Below are 21939 nucleotides of genomic sequence, written 5' to 3'. Positions count from 1 at the left end.
ATTATGTGGTCAACTTTGAAGTCCTGATCTGGGCATAAACATTCTTTGTGAGTGTCCCTTCATGAATTTGATCTAGTCACCATTCCTGTATCGGACAATCTACTTTTTCCAAGTAGGAATTTTTATATCAGCAATTTTTGGGTTTATTATGCTTGCCAGTTATCAACTGTTGGCACTTCTTACACCAAAAAGAAGAAATAACCAAATTTGCTGGAAGCATTTTCAAAGGGATTTTATGTTTTTTTAGAGCATAGAAGACATCTTTTTTAGTACTTTTTATTAATCCACTTCAATTGCCAACCTAATTTTCAACAAGAATAGAAAAATAATGCCAAAACTAAGTGTTTTTTAAAGTACAGCTGACCTGAAACATTTTAGTTGGCTTCACAAACGTTTGGTCATCTGTGGCTATTAATATGGATATAAACAATTTATTTTTGTAGCTTATTTCTGATACAACCACATCATTTGCTCTGATTTTTTATGAGCTTCATTATATTAAATATGTCGTTTGAACACAAGCTATGCAATTTTCCCCTGCACGTAAGTCCAATAGACCTCCTCAGTTATAACAGCGCTGCCTTGCAATCAAGGGGTCCTAGGTTAGAGCTCTGGTGGTTTGGATCTCACTTTAAACTGTAGGCCCAATCTCAATTAACCTATCTCAGCATGAAGGTGACTTTATACAAGCTTTGGACATCTAAATCGAAGATACATATATCCGCAATATGCCTTTCATTTATCATCCAATTAATTTGATTCAGTAAAGTATGTATGCACCATACATAAAACACGTGTTGACTCAAGCATAATGTTCAGCATTTATCCAATATGAATTAATGTAAAGTTAAAACATTATAACCAACAAAAGTTCAATTTCAGGTACAAATAAGTACATTCCAAACTATTCTAGCTACTTATGTAAAGTATAAATATTAGAGATTAACAAGCTTGTAAGGACAATTTACATCTTAAGGCACTTCCATAGTATTACAACTTGAAGACATTGAAAGTAAAGTGATTATAATGTTCAGAAAGTTTCAAGTTTGTACTAAAATTCTTTTAAAGTATGATTTTTGCATCTTTGAGTGTTCTTATATGTTGCAATAAAGTAAACTTGAATATTTAAAATTTAAATGAAACCGCAAGAAAATGAATCAGGAAATTGATTCCTGTTTGTGCATTACAAAAACAAATCTTGTAGATATTTTTTTTACTATCATGACTACTTTTCCATTCAAAATTCTCATACATAAATTCGTCTCCATTTTGTAGGCGATGGTAGTGCCTTAGGATTAACTAAAGGAACTGCAATATCTGGAGGTAATTGAATTCTTGTACTATTAGCAATTATTATAAAGTATAGTATGTCCAGATAATAATCTTACCTATTGAAGATTCATGCAATCACTGAACAGCAAGAAAGCAAACTATAAAATAGGACTGTGAGAAGTGAAATTTACTTTGTTATTTTTATAAGAAATGTATCTTTGACTACTGTTAAATCATTGTTGCAAACAATCAAAAATCCAGCCTAACAATATAGATCCCTACAATGCACCAATGCCTACTTCTTGCAGTGGCAATCTTATTTATCCATGTTTCCACACAATGCTTAAAAAACAACAACTTATTGACAGTGTGATATTTTATAGTGTGCTTTTATGTGAATCAGTGTCTATCACTATGTAGAGACAAGTATTATGTTTTTCAATAGGTTTTCAAGTTTATCAAAGTTTTAAGTCCACTTTATGACTAGAAAGGTTAATCAGGACTGTATCTACAGTTTAAAGTAGAATCCAAATGGACGACATTGTCCACTATGTCGTATTGCAGTCCAGAACCAAACATGGAATTTTCAACTAAGAATTTCTGTATAATTGTCTGTTCAGATTTTGAATTTGTATTTCCTAGGACAATGACAAAGCATTTTTCGAAATACATAGCTACATTCATAAAGTTGAAAATTAAATTTAAGGTCTGAATAAGTTCAAAAATATAAAAACGAGTTGTATATTTACAATCTTCGACATTAAACTTTTCAAACTAAATGAGTTTACAAAACTTATATATTCTAAAGACACATAGTCTTACTTTGTATGTTCTAGACACACACATCTCTAGTTCATATATTATAGAGAACTATCCTTGGTTCATAATTCAGGCATATTATACATAAACCTGAAACAAAATCAATGAGATTATTGTGTTTATCATGTTGCTTAACACAGCTCAGAATATTATATCTTATAAATTCTTCTGCAACCTGTTAAATGGATGATATATACACCAATATTTTCCTTGAAACAAATAATACTGATTATGTGATGAAAGTGTTAAATTGAAATTGAATTTTGAGCAATGCAAAATAAAATTGTGTTTTATACTCTCACTCATATCAGTACATCATATTGCAGAAGATTTTATAATTTGATTCATTGATTTATGTTTTAACTTAGTATCTTATAGAAAATAAGATGGATTGTTTAAAATAAAATATTATTTCTTTGAGATGGTGACCTAAAGGTTTTGATAAGCATTTAAAAGATTAAGCTCTTTGAAACAGAAATACTGATATGCAAGTATTTTTATGTAAAATATACCACCATTTACATAAAATGAAGTTCTCATGTGTGAATACAGCTAATGTTACTAAAATAATTACCACTTAATTCTTATACCATCATCATGTTTATTTTCCTTTTGTCAGTTTCATGAATTTCATAAACTTTAAAAAACAAGATTCACATCTGTACATGTTCATTAACTTTCTTCATTATCAATGTCCTCTTAGTGTGATTATAACAACAGTTAAAATGTGCATTTCTGATTTAGAAAAGCAAAATATTAGATGAATGATTATGTAATAGTTCCAATCAGCCTGCTTCTTGTAATTTACCATACCTTTAAAATGTACCAGATTTTCTATTCCCATCTATCTCCTTCTTTGTAACATATGTGCTTGTGGTTCTCTGTGCCAAAATAGTTGCTTTTAGTCGACTTTTCTAATTCATGTTTTAACATTTTTCAGGTGGTGCATCATCAATGGTAGGCTCAAATCCATATGCTGCTGGTAAGATTAATTTCTATGTTTAATTTTTAAAAGTAAGAGGGCAATGAAATAAATTTGAATTTGCTTCCCTGATTGGCATGTATTATTTTTAAATGGGTGTTTACACCTTTGTTGACCATCCCATTACTGTATACACAAAAACCTTTGGAAATGGGGGAGAATGGCTCACCCATAATTGGTCCTGTACTGAACATTATTGTGCACAGTCACTGTGCGCTAGAGTAATGCATGGGACCATTTTCACTCGCTTGTATGGTACCTCTGACCCCCTGTACCCCCTAGAGAAAGTGAAATATCTTGCATGGTTTATGCCCGAAGGCTTCGCTGAAGTGAATATAGCACCCAAATGACCATTCACAACAGCAGCTTTAATTTTACGTAGTTAGGTTAGGATTGTCAGGTTTGGTACTGATAGTTATTTTCGACTTGTTCTTTCGCTATTTTAGTGTGCATACAAATAGTTTTTACTAACAAAAAGCAGCGAAAATACTCTGAAATTACAGGTTTTAACTTACGTGGGCCATTCTTTGGGATCAAATATCTCCGTTATTTGTACTTTCCTAAAGCTGGAATCACTTTTACATTACATAAAACATTGAAATCTGTCGATTAAAAGAAAAGTCGACGTAATTCTCGAGGGGGTACAGTGGCTCGACGGCCCTGCTTGTACTTGTATTCAAGTATCTCAAGTTCAAGCATGCTTGAGTTTCAATTTCATTGTGTCTTTCATGTCACAATCCGTATTTGAGAGCCAGCTACCAGACAAATTACAGTTATACGTGTACGAATGGGCTTCGAGTGTATACCTCTTGTTGTGCCTCTTCAAAGAGACAAAATTATTCGATCGAGCAAAGAAGCTCCCAATTCCGTATGCTGTCTAACTTCGTCCATGCAAAATATTTGGTGCTCTAGAAAAATGCTCTCTCTGCAGCACTATACAAGCGTATGTTTTATGGAATCCAAATTTAGGCTGAATCTATGTACTATGCCCACAGCTGAGTGGAGGGAAGGGGCAAGTTGATCATAAGCCAGAAGCGACAAGTCCTAGGTTTGACCTCTTGTAAAGAGGGATTCAAACCATATCCATCAATGCAGGGAATTATGAGGCAACTATAAGTGAATTTTCAGCCTGAACCAAGAACAACACTGGAAGAAGGATGGTCATAAGTGAAAGTGGAGAGCTTGTGGGTGGGCTGTGCTTTAAAGAATAAAAACTGTTTCGCAGTGGCGCAGATATATATATATATATATATATATATATATATATATATATATATATATATATATATATATAGAGAGAGAGAGAGAGAGAGAGAGAGAGAGAGAGAGAGAGAGAGAGAGAGAGAGAGGCAGGCTCTGTCCGAAAGGTACAAAGTACAGACTTGAAGTAGTATGGTCTTGGCAGAAGTGACGTCACCTAGCACAGTTCAAAAGCGCCAAGAACAGAAGCACACAAGTGCACAGCTTGCAATGCAGATGGTTGGTGACTAGATCACGTGGTTTTCGCACTCGTTGTTCATTTGTTTTATATCACGGAGGTAGAAAGCCAGCAACACAGGTAGATATATACATTATGGGCCAGCAAGTTGTTGGTTATAGTTCTTCTAATGTGTGGAAATGTATGTGTACGAACATTTGAAAATGCTATGTGATTTCTATGGTGAAAAATAAAAGTGTTTAAAACGCGAGGAAAACAACAAGTACTCGGTTTTATCTACTGATCGTATTTGGCGCTGCAGTCGAAGTGCAATTCGAAAGACGTGTACTTCCAGTCCACGACTTGAAGACCACACTCCAAGACCATACTCGGAGGATGCTCGCTTCAAGTACGGTCCTGCACCTTTTGGACATGGCCATAGTGTGTACGTCACACATATATGTATACCTAGGTGAAATGTGGGGCATGAGAAATTCAATTTTAGATGCGAATATGGAGTTTTTAATGCAAAATTTGCCTAAATAATTTTTATTTATTTTTGTTATTGTTTATTTTTTACAATTTATGACTATTTTATAAAAACAGGTTTCAAGACCAAATAGCAATTCCAAAACATAACAAGTTCTGGAGCTTCTTCTGAGCTCATTTTGAATTTAATGGGATTGAAAATCAGGAGTTCGTAGTAATGTGAAAATTGCAAGTAAAACCACATCTATTCATTTTAATGCAGGTTGCGATTTAAAGGGGTTGAGGAGGATTCCCCCACCTCTAACTTGAGTCATTCCAAATGAGGAATAATCATTTCCCACCCACTGAACATGAAAATCATATTTTTAAATATATCGTACTTAACAGAATTTCACTTCAGTTCAGTTCACTTTAGAGCCCGATAGCTATATATAAAATATCTTTAAATTAATTTATGGCAGATATGTACCATATACAGTGCCTTTTAGAAGCCATATATTCAGTATTTTCTCAGACTTCTAGGAGGTGCTTTACAAGTACATTTTTTTTATCAAATACGAAAACGGTGCCCTGTCTTGAACGTATGTTAACAGTACTTTTTGAATGCTTGTGGACAGCTATAGCATTGTGTTGTTGTTTTTTTAAAAAATACTGAATCGAGATGATTCCCGATCAACTCGCAAGAGATCTAACTTTGAAATATTTATAAAACATTTGACATAGTAATTATTTGTAATGTAATTAGCTACATTTTATGATGCTCTTCGAACACTGAAAGTACTATCATTGCATATGCAAAACCAAAATCCTTCAGGTCTCAGAGCAAAATAATTTTTTTGGTGGGCAATATGAAGAGGCGGTTTGTAGAGTTAGGTTTCTTTCCGGATGTAGTCTTATTAAAATCAGATACATATGTGTGTTTTATGGTGACATGTTAATTCCTCGTTTATATAAAAAGTTGAACTTTAATGTAAGCGAAATATCTACAAAGAAAATTCAATACACATTCACACCTCACTTAAAGACCTCGTGAATCCAATCTAAATTGTACCAATGCAGCCACATTGTACAGCCAGAGCTGAATGTGAAAGCGGGTTCAGTGTCATGAACCTTACCTTACTGATTAGAGAAATCATTTAGAAGTTTAAACCTGCTTTTCATTTCAATAAACTCTCAGTGCATTGTTTTTATTCTGAAAAATTTGCAACATAATGGATCAAGTCAGAAGCATTAAAGTGTCCTTGAAAGCCAACTGGCAAATCATCGAACCTGCAGTGAGTTTCATATATTTCGTGCATTCAACTGACTAATGCAATTTTCTTACAGTTTGACTTTAGAATTTAACTTAAAATGGTGACACCATTAAGTTTAGTTTATGTTTTTAATAAAATAAATTACTGCCTTGGTCAGCATATTTATTTTTTTAAAATGGTATTGTGTTTGTGTTGCATTACATACCAAAATTAGATTTTAAGCAATTTATGTCCAATTCTAAGCATACCTTTCTGCTTTACGTTTGTTCGATGCTGTGAACCATCGAAATACAGAATTTTATCCTGAATTGATTAAACCGTGCATCACAGGTTCACAATTGTTACTAATGGATTAACTTTGAAATTACAATAAACATAAAGGATTTATTTGAAATATGAACAAGATATACGCTTGGTATAGTAGTTTAAATTTATTTTAAGTAAAATATTCAAATGTGATACCAAAGTTTCGAAACTAGATCATCTCAGACATCAAGTATCGTCTCGTTTTGATATTGCAGAGATTTATTTCAGTCTCGTCTCTAAATTTGAGACTTTTTTTGTCTTAGTACCATCTCTATTTTCAAAGAATCTCTTAATATATAGGTTTAAGTACAGTTTTCCGAACACCCTCTGACAAAGTTAAAAATCGGTGAGGTACAGGAGTACATTGTACCCCCCAAATTGGTCGTCTGTCGTGTTGCGTCTCGAAAACAAGACGAGGCAGAAATTGTGGCAGTATTTGGTTTCGGAACATTCCATTGAAAAATTCAAAATGAAAGATGGTCAGTCATATACTCTTCTGATGCAGGTTTATATCTTCGAATCGACGCGATCACTTGTTTACAAAACATGTACCCCTGTTACATGAAGGGGCATTCATCTGCAGCGTGATTTTCTGAAAGTAAACTTTAGCTCATTCCATCATTCCACACACATTTTAAACAATTTCCATCCCCTTAAAAAGATTTCCAGACACAGGTCAATGAACTAACTAGTAACAAGCACAATGTAGTAGAATAAGTTTACAATAGATTGAATTCCTATGGTAAGGAAAATAATGCTTATAAACAATTTACACTTTTTGTATTGAGCAATCAGAAATTACTAGGTTATTTTAACAGTATCGTCTTGTGTCTATCAAATAATCTGAGAGGAGGATACAAGAGGTACAACTAGAATATTCGATTTAGGGGGTGCAGTACCCCCACCTTCAAAAATTGGGGGGGGGGGTACAATGTACCACTGTACTCCCCCGTTTCTGTGCCACTGATGTTTCGTGAAAGTTTCAAGATTTGCAAATGTTTGAAAACTCTAGCTCTGTCGGCCTTGTTTGATAGCCTAATATACTCTGTACATCCATTTGCATATTCGAGATGTGTAAATGATGATTGGTTCCACCAAAATGACAGAAATGTTCTACTTATCTAGAAGGGAGATCATGCATGTTAAAAATTACAAAATAACACTTCAAATTGTTAGCGAAAAATGCAGGCTCGACCAGGACTCGAATCTGGGTCTCGAGCATTCCGTGCCATTGCTCTACCACTGAGCTACCGAGCCAGGCTGGCTTTGCCTGATTTTTCACTTCTGCTGTTTTACCTGTGTGGAATCGTCTCTGCTAGTGCTACCACAACACACAGTAGACGTTGACTTTGCCTCTTTCCTCCCAGTATAGAGATGTTACTTCATTAAATGAGGCACACACACAGGAGATGTACTACATAGAACTGTTAGCGAAAAATGCAGGCTCGACCAGGACTTGAACCCAGTCCTGAACTGTCTCTGATCTCTACACTTTGAGGAAAGAGGCAATATTAATGTCTACTGTGTTTCAAAGGCAACAGATCTCGTTGCAGTAGCACTAGCTGAGACAATTCCACACAGGTAAAACAGTGGAAGCGAAAAATCAGGCGAAGCCAGGCCGACTCGGTAGCTCAGTGGTAGAGCAATGGCACAGAATGCCAGAGACCCAGGTTTGAGTCCTGGTCGAGCCTGTATTTTTCGCCAACAATTCTCCGTAGTACATCTCCTGTGCATGTCTAATTTAATGAAACACTTCAAATGTTATGAAATTCCTTTTTAAGGCCTGCTTCTGCAACATGTCTGGCATGCATATTATAATGTGATAGAAATTAACAATTGTCAATGTTTATTGTAAATATAACCATGCTAAGGATGTAGAAACTGAAGTAAAAAATAGTTGTATAGATGGGAAAGGGGCATCAGCTTTATTCTCTTCTTTTACTATTATTTGTTTAAATTTCTGAAGTGAATCTTGCCATTAAGTGTTTTCAGAATAACAGAACTGCTTGATGGAAATTTCTACAAATACAATGTTTTATCAAGAGAATCTTATACTTATGTCTTTAAGCATATCAGTTTTGTTTAAATAATTATTTCCAAACACAATTTTCAAGTATTGAGTACAAATGGACTCTCATGTAGTACATAATCATAATAAAATTAAAGTTAACGCAAGAATCTATGAACACATGCAAGTATTGCACGAGAGTTCAAAATTTATTTGTTGTCAGTATTCTCGCTAAGGCAACCAAATTGATTTGTAGTGATATCAAGAATTACTATTAGCAATAAGTTCATAAATGTGTTTAATTTTTCTCCAACAGGAGGATATGGTGGATCTTATGCAGGCGGTAGTTCACAGGCAATAGCTGGTGAGTTCATATATTATTCTTTGCTTATGATTTTGATCAAACTTAAGCTCTTTATTAATGTATACATTTATACTTTTTTTGTAAAAAAAAATGTAATGGAAAATATTTAAAATGCCCAAAATTGTGCTGCAGCAAGAAATTTGCACATTGTACTTTTTGTTATAGTGAATGTACGAGGGCTATTTTTTTCAACCTTCGATAGGGCATGAAATCATAAGCACAGTGAATAGTGTAATGAGTTTATTGACAAAAGTTACGTACACGTATAATCTACTTTTCAATGTAATCACCAAGAAGATTCAGACATTTATTGTACAGATGCACCAGCTTTCCAATACCCTCTGCAAAGAAAGGTGTTGCCTGTCTGTTGAGCCTGGTCTGCTGAAGCTCCACATTGGTGTGGAAGCACCATCCTCCCATTCACTTCTTCATCGCCGGGAAAAGGTGGGAAGTCACTCGGCGCGAGGTCTGGGATGTAGGGAGGGTGATCAAACACTTTCCAGTGGAGTTGTTGAAGAAGGTCTTGGGTTGATGCAGCAACATGCGGTCGGGCATTCTCATGAAGCAAGAATGCCCAAAGACAGCTCATTCGACGATGAATTTGTGCTTCATTGTCCCGCTCTGCCTGTAGAAACCGTATCACAATACGCACCTAACACTTGGCAGGAGAGTCAATTGTAGTAGACATCTCTACGTGCCTGTCACTCAGCTTCAACTTAATCATTGGCCTTGGCAGTGGTGGTGGTAGTAGCAGGGGGTACACCAATCATGCTGCGTGATGCCCTGCTTCCTAGCGCTTCATGGACCTCCAGGCGGCACGATCGGAGGTTGAAAAAGAATAGCCCTCGTACATACATTTGTTACTCCAAGAAACATTATTATGTTTCATGTTATTTGTAGTGGTGGTCTATTGGGGTATTGATAAAGTTGATTAAGTATAAATGGTTACATTTTCTTTTTACAAAATTACCAAGTATAATTCCTGTAACAGGTATAATCAATTACAGGAACTGTGCTTGAACTATGTTAAACATAACCTTAATGTTAAAAAATATCAAATTTTACAGTAAATAAATTTTAACAAACAATTAATTGACATGTTTTTAACTAACTGGTTACTTCCGAACACTGATGTAAATACTATTTATACATTATATTGCAGGAGGTCCTGGTGCTTTGGCAGACACATCATCATTGGCCTTGTCTCGAGGTGTGTATCTTGTAGAATATTCCAAAATATCTCTTCCTCACGTCAATTGTGCCAAGTATATTTTCCAAAGCTTTGTCACAATATGTACATCTATCAAGGAAAGAAGCTCCCAATTCTGTGCGCTGTACGTATGTCCATCATATTCAAATTCTGATTTTCAAAGCAGTCATTCAAAGAATTTGGCTGCTATGCACATTTCAAATTAAAAGTAATTGTGGTTACAGCATTGGTGATTTGCCATTCCAATTTGGCAGTCTGATCCTCGACAACAATGTACTATTGTTCAAAGTGCACATTACCAAACTAATACTTAAGGGATGTCCTAAAATTGCTGTGAAATATTTTCTTTATTCTCCGGAAATGTAAACATGACAGCACTTTGACAGCAGTTTGAAAATATCAAGTTCTTGCTACAATCTTGAAGTGATTCAAATGATTTTACTCCAATTCTATATATCCAGCAAAAATATCTAGCTATTCTACATAAATATTGTTTAGAGAATCGAAAATATCAGCAGACTATAGCCTGCAACATTACAAAAATTTATTATTCATCTGCTTTGACCAATTTTACTCAAAACAATACTGGATCAGCCATCAAAAGTATCTACAGGTTGGCTCAAAAAGTCACTTAACACCCTCGGTACAAGGCCAGTGCAGAGCGCAACATGGAAATGGTGATGATCAATCATTATCACATCAAGGGGAAACCACATTTACGCCACCCACGCGGTTGGTGGCCATCTTGATGTACGTCATCTTGAATTCAACTTCAGAATTTTAAATGGGAAGGTGTGATATGATATATCAAATCAGGCTAAAATTTTACGAGAAATGCAATGGCGAAGGCTTCTTCGACCTATCTTTAACCAGTAAAAAGTTATGACTGAATTCTTGTACCAATTTGCTCCTATTCGAGGTGTTACAAAAATGCCTTAAAATTTGTTTAGCGCATCAGTAATGCATCAAGATCAAAGTGATGTCTAGGGAGAGAAGTTCGCATGCCATTGCACATGATTTTAATCGGATACATCCACGAAGAGCTGTGCATTATGAATGGTTGTTGTGAACAATTTACAATGTGACGCTTCCATTGAATTAAAAGTCCTTCACAGTGACAAGGCTAATGTTTATGTCATAACTTTTTACTCGTTAAAGATACATAAAAAAAAAACCTTCACCATTGCATTTCTAGCCTGATTTGATATATCATATCACCCCCTTCCCATTTAAAATTCTGAAGTTGAATTCAAGATGGCCACCAACTGTGCGGATGGCGTCAATGTCAATGTTGGCCTGGCAACATTGGTCATCACCATTTCCACGTTGCGTGCTGCAGTGGCCTTGTACCGAGGGTGTTAAGTGACTTTTTGAGCCACCCTGTAGTTATATATGCTATGTGAACTTCTGCTAAACAAATCTCTAAAAATGTATGACTTCATATATCTGATGACTGATGAAATCAGTCTTCTAAACAGTGCAATATAATTTTTATTGTGAAATTAACTATGCAGAAGTTTTTGATAATTATGGTTGTTGTTATTGGTGACGGCTGTGCAATCTGGGATCTGATTGAAAGAGCTGAGGTTACAGATGATGGGGATGAGAGTGGTAGATATTTTCTCTAAGTCAGTCATCACAGATATCACTGATGAGGATGTAATTCTCTTTGAAAGAGTAGCTGGTCTTCTTATGGTGCAGGTGTGCAAAAATGTTGGTTGATTTGATTTTTTTTTTTTAGTTTCGCTTTTCTGTCATTTTCGGCTAATTGCAAGGATGAGGATGAGTGATGATATGATGGAAGAACATCCATGCTCAGACCAGGATTCGAAAGTGGGACCCCTGACAAAAGTGTTGGTTAGGGGAGGTAATAGATGGGGCAAATTTTGCATGTCATATTATTTTTATTTTAATTTTTATGAATAGGAGGGCATGAAGTGTGGAGCATATATATGTATATTTTTGACCAAGATATTTGTGAAGTTAAGAGGGTGATGAAACACAATCCTAGCATTGCCTGGAAATATATCACAGTGACTGAAATGGTCACTGTACAGGATATGTTGTCCCATGAGGGCTAGGGAAAATGTACTGGCCCTATTAGCGTTATAATGGTGAGAACTGCAAATATGGAGGTGTTAGAGGTGAGTGGTGTGGTGGTAATTTACCAAATGTACAAACGTGATTGTAATGACACTTCATTACTTTGTGTTAACTTGATAAATCCAGAACTGGAGGATGTGTTCTAGAACATGCTTTGTTGTGTTATTTTAAAGTTATACATGTAAAGTTACACTGGGAAAACCTACACTACATAGAACAGATGCGATACTTGTGTGAGCAGTTTAATGACCTTATTGCAGTGCTTGAAGTGACGGGAATGGCTTTTCCTGTCTGCAAATTTCCACAAAGCATCCCTTTTCCCCCAGATATCTCATTGTCACCATGTTAAGCTATTGGAGCCTCCCCAGCTAAAGCTTGACCACACATCCCCCAGACAACATTTTCCACTTCAAGCACTGCCTTATTGTGTTGCTACTGGCCTTACCCACAACAATCTGTAGTGGAAGAGAATCACATGATCACGGAACCCATAAGTAGTTCACTGTGCTGCTAGTGCAGAGAAGAACCAATTCTACTGTAGGGGCACTAGGAACAGTGGGGCTCAAGCCCGGGTCCTATCCAGAGGAGCAACCTATGACCATCTGCTTGACCCAGCACTGAGGATCGACGTTGGACCCAGAGGAGGAGGACAGCAACCCAGATAAGTAACCTGCTCCTGTTGATGTGTTCACTTACTCATCCTTGCTTACCTTTGTCATAAGCTGCATCATGAGTGGGGTACTTTTCTTCAGTAACAGGAATTCACATATACATATTTAAAAAACTTATAATTGTAATTACTCTCCAACATTTCACTGCATAATCGTGACCATCGTTTTGGGGGCCTCCCATTCAAGGGGTCCCGGGTGGAGGTGCATAGTGGTTCGGATCCCACTTCAAACTGTAGGTCCAGTCCCGATTAGCCTTACTGTGCATAAAGTGGACTTAAAACACCAAATCAATCGTGACCATCGCATAATCATCACACCTCTTCTTTTTAGTGCAAAAATTAGTTTATAACCTTTCATCGCATAAATGTTGTATCAGTGCATCAGATAATGAAACCACTGATAGAGGTTCAGAATATTTGGACACAGAAGTTTAAATTTTGTAAGTCCGTAATTCACAACACTGTAGTAATTTTTTTCAAGTGTAATATATTTCGACTGTAATGCACAAATCAATAACAAATAATGTGTTAACTTTTTCGGACCAGAAAGTAATAATATGCATCAATTTGTACTGTTCAATTTCAACATTCGCTCATGAGCATTTGGTGCATCCTAATAATGGAATGACAGTTTACTAATAAATAATTTTTAAGTACCAGTAATACCGGCACAATTTTCTTTAAAACTTCACATTAAGGTCCCACCCCATTTTTTGCAAAATAATTTGGCATAAAATCTGTGATGATTATTCAGTGAAATATGGCACTTTAAAGAGACCTAGATTCTAGGACATAAGATAAATACTCAGTTGGGGTGATTGGTGGGGGGGGGGGGGGCGCTCTCGTTGTCTCCAAATTTTGACACCCAAATACCCATATATAGGTCTTGTGTAATATTACTTTTGGAAGCTAAGTAACAGTAACTGCAATACAGTAGTGTCTCGTTTATCCGACCTTCGCTTATCCGACATTCTATATTATCCGACATACCACCGGGAAAAAAAAAATCATCAATCTGCAACAAGAACTGCAAGTTGTGAGCGTAGTCTATTTTTTGTTTCTCCCGACTCTACAGCGTGGAGCGCACACCTACACTATGACTCATGTGTCTGTCATTCGCTACTCAGTGCAGTGCAGTTTAATGTGTAAAATTATAACATTAGTTTGACGTTGAATAGGCTTTTTCTTAACACCTCCCTATTATTCGACATTTTCGAAGTTTTGCTGGCCTGTTTATGTCAGCTAAGCGAGACACTACTGTACATAATTTTTTGGGATAAACTTCCCAAGTTTACTGTTTTGAGCCTTGTGCACTAAAAATCATTCCTCGGATACATTCTCTTCCAATTTGCACTATTAGCCTTATCTCTGAAATATACTTTTTTCAATTAATTACTTCTCTCAATTGTATTTTATGATGAAAATTTTCCCCTAATTATCTATATAGGCTATCGAGGTGGTGGAATGGGACTTGTTGCTCCAGCTAGACCCTTAACACGTAAGACTATTTTTTACTCAATTCAATAATATAATTATACTAACTAAGACACCATTGATACTGCCTTGAACAGACTAAAATACTGATATTGATAATCTTACGTAATAAGTAAAACGTAGCAAGAAATTGTGGTCGAAAAGTTATAAACCATTAATATATTATGTTTTCAACAAGAATACGCATTATTTTTGTTTGATGGTTTTTTTTAATATTTACAAATACAATTAACCCTTCGTTGGTTGCGTGCGGTATCTCGTTCCAGGTGTGTGATTTTAACCTAATTATTTATCAATTATTGTTTTGTCAACACCCTCCCTCTGTCTAGCTGAGTTTGTAACCTCCCTCTTTTACACCACAATTTCGTTTTCAGTGTTAGTAAGATATTCGAGCCACTAGGGGGGGTTCGTTGAAGTCACTTGCTCTCTGAGTCCATACGTGGCTATAGACGTACTACATAGTTTTCACTGAAAATCTGATATGCCATTCCATGCCTGATTAAATAAGAGTACCTTTTTATAATTTTATAGAATTTCAATTTTTATAGTTTTATAGAATCTCAATTGTTGAAAGAAAAGATCTAATCGTAATAATTGAGGATTTGGTGTTTTAGAACATTAATTTGGCATATTTTATAAACCTGGTCTCTGAGACCATGTGTGATGTATGTAATTAAAGGTTGTCATACCTTCATATGCATATGTGTAAAAAAAACAAAAAAAAACTAATTATCATGGCTTTGGATAAATAGCATTCAGACCAAATACTATGAATGGTTTACAAACAGTGATACTACAGTCTGAGGGGAGCCTCCCTGATGGCATAGTGGTAACATCATTACCTTGCAATCAAGGGGTCCCAGGTTCGATACCTGGTAAAGGCACATCGCACAGAGGTTCGGATCCCACTTTAAACTGTAGTTCCAGTCCCGATTAGCCATCCTGTGCATAAAGTGGACTTAAAGCAACAATTCAATACAGTCTGAGGGAATGTGGATTATCATGCCACTCATGAGTTAAATATTCCTCAGCTTTGATTTGGAAGGTGTTTGACAACAAACATGAAACCATACAAGTTTGTAGCTTCTGCTTGCAATCATGATGACTGACAAAGGGCAGGATAATGAATTCACACCCAATATGTGAATTGCTTTGGCTCGTAGAGACAAGAAGGGGGGTTGATTAACTTGATTAACTTTCAATAAATTGTTACAACCCAGATGTGTCCATGACTGTAAATGCTGCAATTTTATATCAGCTTTTAGTATGTTGTTTGACAACTGGCATGAAATACCAATGGTCACTTTAATGGTTCAAGTGGGCCAAACTCACAATCTGGTCACACCAGAAGTCACAACCAGGACCCCTTGATTACAAGATACAGCATAACCACTGCTTCAAAGTAGAGATGTGCAATGTATTCGTATGGCTGATAAAAAGTGATTTTCACTCAGAAATGAGTATTCATTCTTAATACCAGGCTCATATTTGTCTGAAATTGGGATATTTTGCACAACTTGTTTAACCCATCGGTTTAATGATTGGTTGCGCTTGCTTGAGTCACGCCTTTGGTCACAGGTGAGCACAGTGCTCACCCATGCTTTTCAGGCATTTTCACCACATTTTAATTTTTTAAAACTTATTTTTTGTACTTCTAGTGATCTGTTAATTATATCCCTTCTTTATTACATTTTTGTTTCAAAATGTTTATTTGTTTTCAAACAGCATAATATATCATTGAAGCAAACAACTCTCAGTCCTAACAAAACGAGCATGTTTCTCAAAGCTGCCCTGAAGAACTCTGGGGCAGTTCCATTTGTGCTTCACAAATCTGATATAATATAAAATTGCTTCGACATTCTTCATATTTTCTATTAATACGTCAAAAACATGTAGGTACAAAAACTCACTAGAAACAGTGTAGAGTTATTGACTAAATAATGCACAAACCTAAATAAAAATAATAATAATAATGTAATTGGTTTGTGAGTGAGCTGTGCACAACACTCATGGTCTCTCTCAAACTTCCGTTTACATCATCTCATTAGAATGTGATCAGGTCATGTAACACATTAAAAGTCAGCTAGGGAGCACCACAGACCAATATTTTAAATACAGTAAAATCTAGTTAATCCAGACTAATGGGTGGGAGGGATAAGTTGACCAGTTTAACGAAAGTCCAGATTAACTGAAATAACCTAAAAGAACAGTAGAAAGTGCATTAAAACTCCGTTTATAGCAGCAAAACATGTTTATTATGGTGTATTTAAAGGGCATAGGCCCAAATTCACTATACAGTACAGTACAAAGTCTGCGGGAAACAGAATTTCATCAGTGGTTGACTGCCTTTGCTTTGGGAAGTTTTCTTGTTGACTTCTAGCCACATTTAAAACCTTGCATTATGTTTTTTTGCCTGTCCGAATTAAGCGAAATCCGGATTAACAAGGTTTTACTGTACTGTTAAAATAACACTTCATTAAAATAAAAGTGAGTGCAGGTTAAGTGCGTTTTATAAGTCAAATTCACTTTTACTTTTCTTATCTATTAAATCATTGCAATATTTCAAATAATTGTCTCTTGCCTTACAGCTAACTATGGAAATGGTTATGGATCATATGGTAAGAAATTTTTACTAATGCTCATGATAACGAAGTAAAGGTATACATTGACCATTATCAGTAGTATATTAATCTGAAGAAAAAAGAGTAAACATATGCTAGTTCAGTCAGAATATACTAGTACATAACTGCAATATTTATTCTCTTATCAGTTGTTGACCATGGAAATAATTAGAGGTGTGTCGGATAGAAATTTTTTGGTTTGGATGGGAAATGTTTTAAATCGGGAAGGTATAAATTCCCAATTTCTGAACTAACAAGAAGAGGCTACAGCTTGGAAAATTGAGTATGGACAGTTCTTTGTGTAGTGTTAGGGAACATTATAGGTATGAAGCTAGCATCACTAGCCAGCCATTTCTGAGGAAAAGTGTTACAAATTTCAAAGCTTTACAAGCATGCCTCATGAGACCAACATATTGTCTGACTGCCAAGGGGTTCCGTGGTAGCACATCAGTTTCACATTCTGAATCTTGTAGGTTTCATTTCCATTCAATTTCTCCTACTTTTTTATTAACTTGAGCAGCACTGTGAATATCTTGAATGCTACACACTATTTCATTTCTCAGGAATAAAAAAGGACATTCCTAAGAAATGTCAGACATGTACAGTGCGGAAACGATGAAGAATTAACCACTTTCATTACGATCATTTTGAATTTCCCAACTGGTTGGAAAAACATTTCCCAAAGCTGGGATCGGGCAAGAAATATTTATCCCAATCCCAGTGTCAAATTTTGGAGATCTCGCACCCTAGAAATAATTCATACTGAATATGTTTGCTATAATAATAATAATTTTCGCTGCGGGAGCTCAGTCATTAGGGCATCTGACTACCATGCGAGAGACCCGGGATCGATCCCTGGCGGGTGAGAACCAGGATGTTTTCCAGCTATTCAAGTGGCTCCAGCACCCTCCCAGCCTCGTATAAATTGGGTACCTGGAGGAAATTCTAAGGCGTAAAGGTGTCCAGGGGCCTGATGCTAATCATATCACACTCACCTTTGGCCATGATCAAGCAAGTGTGGTGCCCACACCCCTTATATGCGTTCATGGCATCCTGCATAGCACAGGGGAGCACTTTACCTTTTTTTAATAATAAAAATAATCTTCACGGAAACATAACAAAAATAATTCAACTGACTCTCTCTTGTATGTAACTACTGTATTATTGCCACATTTTTTTACAGTTGGGTCTGTTGTGTTTTTTCTATTTCAGGTGGCCCAAGCACTGCTTATGCACCTAATTATGGAGCATATGGTAAGAACCTATATATGAGTGTCTGAAGTAAATCTTCACTATGGGGTGATTCTCATTTAACATATAAGGATGGAATGGATGACCTACTAAATTACCACAATATCCACATTTTTTTGAAGAGGAGTAGGGCGTAAAGGTGGCCAGGGGCATGGTGCTAATCACATCACACTCACCTTTGTCCATGATCAAGCAAGTGTGGGGCCCTAAACCCACACCCCCTATATGCCTTCATGGCGTCGTGCATAGCACAGGGGAGTACTTTACCTTTTTTAAATATTAATAATAATAATCTTCACGGAAACATAACAAAAATAATTCTACTGACTCCTTCTTGTATGTAAATACTGTATTATTGCCACAATTTTTTACAGTTGGGTCTGTTGTGTTTCTTCTATTTCAGGTGGCCCAAGCACTGCTCATCCACCTAATTATGGAGCATACGGTAAGAACCTATATATGAGTGTCGGAAGTAAATCTTCCCTATGGGGTGATTCTCAATTAACATATAAGGAGGGAATGGATGACCTACCAAAGCTTAATTACCACAATATCCACATTTTTTGAAGAGGAGTAATGATAAATACAGTTTCTTTGAATATAATTTGTTGATGACAACTGCATAAGTAGATCATTCAATCATCTACATTTTCATACTGCTTTCTGAGTCATTCTGTTAAAATCAGGATGGATAAAAATCATGATTTTTTATTAAAAAATCATTTTGATGCTTTATTTTTATTTAAATCGAATTTTTTAAATTAAAATCTATATATATATATATATATATATATATATTTTAAAAATACAGTTAAAATTCCTTGTATGGTTTTTGGCACCATACATATAGATATATGTTTTTTGTATAGAAATGCTTTTTCTGGTAAATGGCCCTGTAAAATATTTGAACAGTTTGATTAATGCAAATAAAAAATATATGTAAATATACATTTTTCTGTTTCTGATACTGTATATATGAACCTACTATGGAGAAGTTTGTTGCATGTGTTAATGAAACTATAATAATTTCAGAAACTTTCTTCCAGTGAAAATAAAACATTCTGGATGTACTATATGATTGTAACTTAAAATATTTTAAAAAAGTCTTTGTAGCTGAATTTGGCAATTTTTTAATGATAGTTTGCAAAATATCAACTACCATATTTATTTACAGTTTAATGATAATGACAATATTTGAAGTTTAACATGATTAGTATGTTATACATTATTCTACACAAAATATTTGTTATAATTTGCCTACAAAAATTATTGATTTTTAGTCAATAGCAATGTAAGTGTGTATATAGCACCATATTACATTTCCTTTCCTATGAGCTTCACCCCATCAGTACATATATTTTGTTTCCTTTCTTAGAGCTTAATAAACACCATTCAATTATTGCGCGATTAATGTACATACTTTCACCAAAAGTGATTCTGATGTCTACAGAATCCTTATGTACGTTAATCTATAAATTATTTACTTAAACTGATTTAAATCAATGATTTAAATCAATTCACACTGGTTATAATACAAGTAATATTGACATTTTGCTCTTCAATTAACTCTTGATTTCTACTGTTGTCTCTATTATTTCAGGTGGTGGAAATCCTGCTTACAGAAATCCTTATGGAGCATATGGTGAGGATGTGTTTCCGTGTATTTGTTCAAAATACTCTTAACTAGAGCTAAGCCGATACCAACACTGATACACATACAGTTCAAAGTAGTTCAAAATGGTATTACGTGGGCGAATCAAAAAGTAAGGTGCACCCGAGCCATGTTCCTGTACTAAAAGAGAGAAAATAATCACACTTGGTGGCAGTGCTGTCCGGAATGTATTCTCCCCATATCCAAAGCAGCCATGCTGCAGATACTTTTATATGAGAGTAGTCACCTTGTCTGTATGGTGTGTCATATTGAGGTGGCGTCCAACATTGAGTTGCGCTCAGTCGTCCGATTTTTGTGGACACGAAGGCATAATCAGAGTGAAATCCATCACCAAATTGTCGAAGTGTATGGTGGGAATGCAATGTCACATCCCATGATCAGGAAATTGCCAGATGTTCGAAAAAACAAACGTGAACGATGAACAGTGTGTCAGTCTGCCTGCAATTGGAACACTATCGACAAAACGGAGTATGTGAATGCAATCATCCGTGCCAACCACCATGTGAAAATTAAAAGAGATTGCAATTGAATTGAACATATCATACAATAGTGTGTGTAGGCTGAGTCATGAGCAGTTGGGTGTATAGTAAACTGTGCTCTCACTGGGTGCCACGATTGTTAACCGATGAGCACAAAAGTCAACTCAATTGAAATTGGATGGAATTTTTACACGCAAGAGATAAAAAAAACTGGTCACACGATTCGAAAAGTGCTTGGAATACCTTAGTGACTATGTCGAAAAAAGTTAAATGTTCATGCATTTTTCTCCAATAATTATTTTCTTTCTTATGTGTCTTGTTTGTTTTATACAGGGGGGGTGTAACTTACTTTTTGATTTGCCCTAGTATGTAAGCACTCCAGTGGAACTCTATCATTGACTTAAAATATTCATAATTTCATGTGTCATGATTATTTAGTCACTTAGTTCATTTCTCTCCACAATGTTTTATGAATAAATATTATGCAGTTTGCATAATTTCCAGGATATTCCAGACACTGTGAAACTGCACAGACTACACCAGCAGTTCAAGTGCATACAACAAGCATTCACCAGTATCTATGGGCTGCTTCACATGCCACCCCTATCAAAATGCACAGGCTGGTGTGCAGTAATTTGGTGACAAACAATTAATTACTTATTTATGTAGTTCATGGTCAAATTTCCAATTTTGAAAGTAACACTTCTCTTGATTTGTTTTTGAGATATGTGTATTGGACTTAATGTATGTTTTCAATTCATGTAATGGTCAGCCATCTATTCACTTTTTGAGAAACTGAACTTGTTGCAGATTTGTTCCTGTAGAAAAAGATCAAGTGAATGCCTTCTTTGTGAAGCTTGGATATTACAGAGTGTCCGAAAAATCATGCAACCCGGTGTTTCCGACCGTATAACGGAATAGCAAAATTGAATGAGAAGAAACGCTTTCTGCCAAGAGAATGCCCTGTATATTGGGAAAATTTAGAGAGACAAACATATGTAAGAACATGCATGTTTTAATAACAAATAAGTAGTGTTGCCAAAGGCGGAAATTTTTTTTTTTTTGCAAATCGTGTGTATTGATGCACAGAACTCACTGAGGTAAATTATTATGACATTTCACAATACCAGTGAACAATTTGGATGGCAGTCTATTAAATTTGACAGAAGAAGAACTTTGACGAAGTTTCAAAAACATTGCACAAGGAAATAAATGGGCTGTTTCAAAAATCGATGTTTTCACAATATTACGAAGGACACTGGCAACACTGTTGCTGTCACGTGTCACTAACAGACGTGTTTCACCTCAGGCTGTCACACAAAGACACTTTTAACGACAAAGGAGAAAGTTGGTTATTCTCGAACATATGCAATAAATTACATACACCTTGCAACCCTGAAATGTGGGTACAGAAGAAATCAATTGTTATGTTTTCTGTGCTGTTTGCCTCGAAGGGCATTCCAGATTGTGTCTACTTATGTTGATGTCCTGTGTGTGTTTTCAAAATGCCATAAGGCACAGAAAACATA

The 21939-nt window shown here is 35.6% G+C and overlaps 1 protein-coding gene across 1 annotated transcript in view; it reads left to right on the top strand.

The window, feature by feature from the left end:
* The window catches only part of LOC145991870 (uncharacterized), a 169722-nt gene that overhangs the window by 8668 nt on the left and 139115 nt on the right, over nucleotides 1-21939 (top strand). Inside the window, exons 4-12 of the mRNA XM_083127906.1 lie at nucleotides 1276-1323; nucleotides 3032-3073; nucleotides 8863-8910; nucleotides 10073-10120; nucleotides 14341-14391; nucleotides 16976-17005; nucleotides 18221-18262; nucleotides 18663-18704; nucleotides 19860-19901. Coding sequence (XP_082984032.1) covers nucleotides 1276-1323; nucleotides 3032-3073; nucleotides 8863-8910; nucleotides 10073-10120; nucleotides 14341-14391; nucleotides 16976-17005; nucleotides 18221-18262; nucleotides 18663-18704; nucleotides 19860-19901 — 393 coding nt within the window. The remainder of the gene's footprint in view (nucleotides 1-1275; nucleotides 1324-3031; nucleotides 3074-8862; nucleotides 8911-10072; nucleotides 10121-14340; nucleotides 14392-16975; nucleotides 17006-18220; nucleotides 18263-18662; nucleotides 18705-19859; nucleotides 19902-21939) is intronic.

The sequence above is a fragment of the Lepisma saccharinum genome, chromosome 8 (assembly GCF_977018435.1).
Source record: "Lepisma saccharinum chromosome 8, izLepSacc3.1, whole genome shotgun sequence".
NCBI classification, from domain to species: Eukaryota; Metazoa; Arthropoda; class Insecta; order Zygentoma; family Lepismatidae; genus Lepisma; species Lepisma saccharinum.
This window is presented reverse-complemented; position numbering and strand designations above follow the sequence as displayed.